Here is a 7135-nt window from a genome sequence, read left to right as displayed (position 1 = left end):
GAAATCATAACCATTGGTTTGAATTCATTACATAACTTCCAAAGAAAAACAGAAGCTACATGGTGACACTGAAGTATAATATTTCAGAAAAGATATTCATAGAACACATTGATAAATCAATAATTATGTTTAGATTTCCTGAGACAGTATTAAAATGCCTTAACCTAATACCAACAAAATAAAATTTAACTATATATATTTTCATAATTATTAAATTGTCCAAGTACAATGTAACTACCTTAAGTAGCATGTCCCTGGGGAATACAGACCATTATGGATTATCTAAGAGGCTAATTTTGAGTTTTAGGTATTGTGCTCTGGATGTACAAACACAGAGTATACACTTAATGCTCTATCAATCACCGGATTGTTTTTCCTTGCAAAAGACTTTTCTAGATGTTTATACCATATAACTATCCAATATGTCAGACTTTGTCTTTCCTTTTGTCACTGCTTGACAAATAATTCTGAACTTGCTAGGAGCTTAAAAGTAAAGGGTTACAACTGCTTTATCTCAAACAAAAACATCAACATGCTGTCCAAAAAGCTTCATTAGGCATGGCTATCCAACCATTATTAACAAGAAGTGAAGTTTTTTTAAAAGCAAAATTATTTTTTCCCTTAATATAATTTCACAATTCACTGAAGTTTTCTAAGGCAGAATAAATTAAAGTTAGTGACTGGGAAACCAAGCAGTGCCTCCTACCCTATGGAAATAATGCAATTTTCATTCCACAACATAGTGAGGACACTAAAGAAATTTTTTGCAAAGCAATTCAAAAGTGTGTTGAAAGAAAAGACAGCTGGTAAGACAGTTGGTCCTGGAGGAAAGGCTATAGAAGGGGACTGATCACTTGAATTGTCTTCCCTTACCTTTGTCAGACCCTGCTGTTTACCTACACAAAAGGCTGAGAAGTCCTCTTGACCAGTCCAAGTTCTTCCTTCAGCTCCTGCTTCAGATCCAAATGATTTCTGATCTCCTAAGGCCAAGTATAAGGGTGAGAGGGTGAAAGAAGCAGACAGACCTGCATGCTGCCCTGTCCCCTTTTATCTTCCTATCTACCAGGAGAATCCCCAGCAAGATCCCCGTAATGCCACCCGCCCTTCAAAACAGACCCTCCCCACAGGCTTCAGCAGTGTGGACCATTCTCCTGTCTTCTCATTTTTCCTCAGCTAACAGCAAACAGAACTCCTCCCCACCCATCGGTCCTACAAGTATTCAACCTTCGGGGGGAAAAAAAAAAAAGCAAAAAAAAAAAAAAAAAGCTACAATGTGGTATCAAAAAGCTGACATCCTTGTTCAGTTCAGATGTTAAGACCAATTTTGTATCCTATGACAAGTAAAGGATCTTAAAGACTACTTATAAAAATATAGCTGAGCAGAAACACTCTAGTTAAAACCTGCACACATAACTCCCACAGACCTATTCTTTGTAGTGGAACACATCCTTAGAGGTATATATAAAGGTTATTTTACTACCTAGCACACACTGAAATTGTATCCCCCTTAATTACTACCCTTTTTACTTTTTGAAGAAATTTAATACAAGCAATGCCAGAGATACAATGTATGTAGTAAGTGTTATTTTATTCTCCCCTGGTTACTGCACCATCCTCCTCAACAGCCTAATCCTCTCATGACAGCATCTGAAATGCTCTGGTTAACATTAGGCAAGCATGCAATGCTACTGCTCTTTACTGAAAACAACGCACCTCAACACAGCACCGAGCAGAATCTGTGTCTTGAAAGTCAGGCAGTGAGAAATAATAAAATACATTAATAAAAACACAAGAGTATCCCTTTCACACCACTGAACAATTATTAAAGGAAATCTGCAAAGTTTGTTTAAAACTGTGGAATTAATGGGTTGTACTGTTGAACAGATGCTGTACTTGAACCTCCTGGTTTAAGGAGACTTGCCTGCTACAACGTTAAGCATCTCTTACCACGTATCCATAGCCTGCCTTCCTTAGATTTGCAAAGTCACAGTTCTACATTTTCTACCTGTGACTGAACAGCCAACGACCACGTGCAAAGAAGAGTCCTATTTCTTACAAGATTATAAACTTCCTCTCTTTTACAGCTGTTTCACATTTTATTCTCCTCATCAGGAGGCTGTGACAAATAAAGTCAGAAACAGAACTCGCGCAGCCCTGAAACGTCTCTCTGCTACCTAACTTGCCAGAAGAAGATAATTTAAACTTGCATTCATTCCAGCAGGTCAATTTGTATTGCAATTATTTAACCTCTTTTTTTTTCTTTTCCTTAGGTGATGAAGTGAACACGCAGTAGAGAAAGACAATATACATGGTAACTTTCAATACCAAAAGCTGACTTTTACAGAAAGCAAGTCTGAAATAAAAAAATAAACGCAGAAAACCATCGCCTAGTGAATAGAAGAGAAAATCTCTGTGAAACGATGTATTTTAGTGTTGTTTATTCGCGAAGATAGCATACCCCCAAAGCCGTTACAGGACAAGCAGTCAGAATATAATACTGGAAGCTGTAAACCAAAGCAGGTTGCTCAGTGTGGCTGTTGCTGCCTTTCAGGCATCAGTGCCACCGTGCCACTGGCTGGGTGCGCAGCATGCCCCGTCACACCAAGTACCATATAGAAAACACAAGGGCTGGGTTGGTTGGGTGGTTTTTAATAATGCACACTGGTGTTTGGGGAGGAAACAAACTGTTGTTTCACTTGCTGGGCCTTTAGTCATGCACCTGGGCCCTCCGCTCCAGGCTGAGGACCAGAACGGTTCCAGGGCTTGGGGATCCTGCGGCCGAAGCTGCCGTTCCCCGACAGCCCCGCGGCCGCAGGAAACCCACCAGGCGCCAGCCCCCCGCAGCAACGGGGCCGAGGACAGGAGTTCCGGGCCACCGCAGGTCTGGCACTGCTGTTTGGGTGAGCTCGGGCACTCGCAGCTCACCCTGCCCCCGGCACGGCGGCGCCCCGAGAACCGCGGCGGGGGCAGCGACGAGCGCGCGCACGAGGCCTTGGTGGGGGCGGGGCGCCGGCAGGCAGCGGGGCTCGCGCCCGCTGGGGCGGAATCCACCCGGACGGGGGCGAACAAGCCAGTACGGGCGACGCGGGCGCGCATCCGTTCGAAGGGGGGATGGGGACAGCTGCGCCTCCCGCACGGCCGGGGGGCGCTGAGCCACCGCCCCGGCGCCACGTCACACGCCACCGAGCCGCGCGCCGGCCCGCCCCGCCGCCCCGGCCCCCCCGCGGTCACGGCGGGCCTCGGGCGCCCCCTGGCGGCGAGCGGCGCGGACCACCCCCCCGCCGCAGGGGCAGCGCGCCCGTCCTTGAGCGAAGGGTGCAGGCGGCCGCCCCGCCTCTTCCGCCGCTCCCGGCCCCCTGCCCCTCGGCCGGCGCCCGCCGCGCCCCCGGGCCCGCGCCGCTGCGTGGGCGGGGGAAGGGAAGGGGAGGGCGGGCGGCGGGACCAGGTGAGGCGGCGGTGTGGGGCAGGGGGCTCGGGGAGGAGGAGCGCGCGTCGCGCTGCGGGAGCCTCCCCCGCCCTCCGTAACCGCCCGGGGAGGGGAGGGGGCCCGGGGGCCCGGCGTGCCGCCAGCGGCTCTGCTCGCCCGCCTGCGCCGAGCGCGGCCTTGTCCCCGCAGCCCGCGGGAGGGGGCGGCCCGGGCCGGCCTGCTGGGCCCCGCGGCGGGCCGGGGCAAGGCGTGCGGGGCCGCCGCCCTCCTCGGCCTTGCGGGGGGCTCGGGTTTGGCACCCCTCCCCCAGCCCCGCCGCGGGGAGCTGGACTCCAACGGCGGGGGAATACCAGTCCCCCGGCAGCCGGCACCCTTCGGTGCGGGGGGGGTGGGTGCTATACGTACAGCTTGGTACGGTTTTTAAGCACAAATATATTGAAATCGAGGCTACAGTTGTGCGAAAGTCTGCGCTTCTGATCAGTGCATGGAATTTCAAAAGTGATTAAGTGCATCCGTTGATCTTTTCCATGTAAGTACTAGTTACGTGGATTTTTATGGCCACGCGGAACTAAGTAAGCATCCTTGCCAACTGCCTAGAAGGAAAGAAATCGCTATATATCATACATGAGAAGCTTTAACATGTTAATCAGGTCCATTTATAATAACTACTCAGGTACATTATAATAACTACAAGCTGATGATTTAATATGTTACCTGGATCAAAATCAATTGAAAACATGCAGGATTGATCCATTCGGGCCAAAGTACAGCTCCTTTCCCCTCCCTTTTCAGATGGGTTAGGGCAGAAGGACAGTTTGTTACACGTGGAACGTAAAAACACTCTTGATTCCTTAAGCTTGGTTTAGCCTAGTTTTTTGTTTGGAAAGGAAGCCAGCAAAGGATATATTTCAGTCACTGGTGAATCTATGAGACTCCTTAGCACCGTGTACGCGGTGTTAGTCTTAGGATTTTCATTAATAAAAAGAGATTGGCTGATGCGTAAATTGTGTGTGCAGTTTCTATAGCATTTTTCTACTTTTGATTTTACATGAAGACTTACTTATGTCGTAGTTTGCTAAAGGTGTTCCTTCTGCTGTTTCCCAAAGTAATTCAGAAGCACTGGTATTCCTGACAGGATGATATACTGTCTGCTGTTAATTTGTTCTGAATTCCAGATTTATAACCTTACCTGGCACAAATGAAGGAGATTGGCCACTAGGATGTGATCGCCCTGCTGGGATACAAGAGTTAATCCAAATGAATCTGTAACACCAAAAGGGTACTGTAATGAAATCCTTTGAGAATGTACCAGGGAGTAGATCTTGAGGCAAGGATGTATGTAAATAGAAAATTCAGTTGATGACTGAATGTAAGTGTATAGAGGAAAAGGGAGAGGTTTGTTTCAGCAGTTACCACTCAACACACAATCACAGAATCGTCTAGAAAGTATTACGTTGCATGGAGTTTGCAGAAAGGCAGTAAAGCTTTGGCCTTTCGGGAATTCTGCAGTGCAGAACAAAGCTATGCTACTGTTGCTATACCAGGAGAAAAGTATATTGTGAATTAATTTTAATTCATATTGTAATACTTCAATAGAAATTAATAAGAAATGCCGATTTCAATATCAATCTCTAAAAGAAAAGAACATTGCATACTGTTCTGAAATTTTGTAGGGGTTTCTTTAAATAACAAGTTAAAGATCAAACAAATCATTTAAGTTCTTTTAAAAAGCATATTTAACAATTTTATAAAAATGTGTTTATAGGTCATTGTTTATAATGTAGCTGCATCTGAAGAAACATAAAGTGGCTTTCTGTCATGCTGACTAACAACATAGGGCATCACTTAATGGTATGCCAAGCAATGATTCCAAGAAACCTGAAGCCGTTTCCCTACGTTTGTTGCACCAGAATGTTGTCAGGTTACAAACCTAAAAGCAACATCAAGGACTCTTACAAAATTCTTGAGCTTGAGGAAGGATGTTCCCTTGACGATATCAGAAACTCTTATCGAAGTCTTGCCAAAAAATACCATCCAGACAGTGGTTCTGCCACGGCTGATTCCGAAGCATTTATGAAAGTAGAACAAGCATACAGAGTCGTGCTCAGTGATGTGGCAACCAGAAAGAAATCAAAGGAGAACAATGAAGAGGAGGAAGATCCATTCAAATTAAAAGCACCACAGCATAGACACTACTTGAGTTTTGAAGGTGTGGGTTTGGGAACACCAAGCCAAAGAGAAAAGCAATACATGCAATTTCGAGTAGACCGTGCTACTGAGCAAGTGTTGGAGTACCGGAAGCAGAGACTTGAAAGCCAGTATACTGTGACTGACCTAATGAAAGCCAAAGATGTGAAGCAGAGCAAAAAGGTGAAAATAACTCAGGCAGTTGAACGGTTGGTTGAGGACCTCATCCAGGAATCGATGGCGAAAGGAGACTTTGACAACCTCAGCGGCAAAGGAAAACCTTTGCAGAAATTTTCAGACTGTCCACATATCGACCCTATGACTCACAATTTGAACAGGATTCTGATAGACAATGGATACCAGCCAGAGTGGATCCTGATGCAGAAAGAAATACGGGAAACTATCGAGCGGTTAAGGAAGAGTATAGTGGCGTCTAGGTGTAAGCTTGGAGGGCCAATGACACCATATAGGCAAAAGCAATGGAATCGTATTTGTGAGCAATTTATAGAAGATATCAAGAAATTAAACAAAAGAATTGACAACTTCAACTTAGTTGTTCCTATTCTGAGCAGACAAATGGTGCACTTCAGTGCAGACAAAGAAATTGTTCGAGCACAAAAGACTTACGAAGCTTTGATGGAAAACAGAGAGGCTTCTAATTCAGACACAAAGGAAAATGAAGCAGAAAATGTTAAAAGGTTTGGGTGGAAGTCTTCTCTATTGAAGTGGTTAAACCTTACACTGAAATAAGATAATACAAATTCATCTGTCTTGTCAAGATTTTGAATGCACTTTATTAATGAAACTTGTAGCACTGGAGAATTTTCATGTACACTGAAAATGTAAAATTGAGCTTTCCACTGTTACACCAGCTAAAAGGAATTGGGTTGTTTGATGTGCATTTGCATGTCCTTAATCAATTTGTTTGTGAATATTGTTAAGAAACTGTGCTGATTTTGACTGGGGTAGAGATAAATTTCATCATAGTAGCTAGTGTGGGACTGTGTTTTGGATTTGTGCTGGAAACAGTGTTCATAACACAGGGATATTTTCGTTACTGCTGAGCAGTGCTTACACAGAGCCAAGGTCTTTTCAGCTTCTCACACTACGCCACCAGCAAGTGGGCTGCGGGTACACAAGAAGTTGGGAGGAGACACAACTGGAAGAGCTGACCCCAGCTGACCAAAGGGATGTTCCATGCCGTATGATGTCATGCTCAGCATATAAAACTGGGGGAAGAAGAAGGAAGAGGGGGATGTGCAGAGTTATAACATTTTGTCTGCCCAAGTAACAGTTACACATGATGAAGCCCAGTTTTCCTGGACATGGCTGAACACCTGCCTACTGATGGGAAGCGGTGAATTAATTCCTTGTTTTGCTTTTCTTGCGTGCGCGGCTTTTGCTTTACCTATTAAATCATCTTTATCTCAACCCACAAGTTTTCTCACTTTTACCCTTTCGATTCTCTCCCCATCCCATTGTGGAGGGAGTGTGAGCAGCTGTGTGGGGCTCAGTCGCTGG

General features: G+C 45.6%; 1 protein-coding gene across 5 annotated transcripts; it reads left to right on the top strand.

Annotated features, from left to right (window-relative positions):
- The first annotated feature begins 3329 nt into the window (after positions 1–3329).
- Positions 3330–7045, top strand: DNAJC28 (DnaJ heat shock protein family (Hsp40) member C28). 5 transcript variants are annotated; one of them, XM_056327276.1, is made up of 3 exons: positions 3330–3445; positions 4603–4706; positions 5193–7045. In XM_056327276.1, the coding sequence occupies exon 3, from the start codon at positions 5246–5248 to the stop codon at positions 6362–6364; it is 1119 nt and encodes a 372-aa protein (XP_056183251.1). In that variant the 5' UTR covers positions 3330–3445; positions 4603–4706; positions 5193–5245; the 3' UTR covers positions 6365–7045. The 5 variants fall into 5 exon arrangements, with proteins under 5 accessions (XP_056183251.1, XP_056183253.1, XP_056183252.1 ...); XM_056327274.1 differs by lacking the exon at positions 3330–3445 and adding an exon at positions 3479–3956; XM_056327278.1 differs by lacking the exon at positions 4603–4706 and having other exon boundaries at positions 3344–3445.
- The last annotated feature ends 90 nt before the right edge of the window (positions 7046–7135 follow it).

Source organism: Falco biarmicus, chromosome 2, assembly GCF_023638135.1.
Source record: "Falco biarmicus isolate bFalBia1 chromosome 2, bFalBia1.pri, whole genome shotgun sequence".
NCBI lineage: Eukaryota > Metazoa > Chordata > Aves > Falconiformes > Falconidae > Falco > Falco biarmicus.
The sequence above is the reverse complement of the archived record's forward strand: the minus strand, read 5'-3'. Positions and strand labels throughout refer to the sequence as shown.

Excerpts from the sequence above, each read along its gene's own strand:
- DNAJC28 (XM_056327276.1), top strand. The coding sequence starts at position 5,246 with ATGCTGACTAACAACATAGGGCATCACTTAATGGTATGCCAAGCAATG.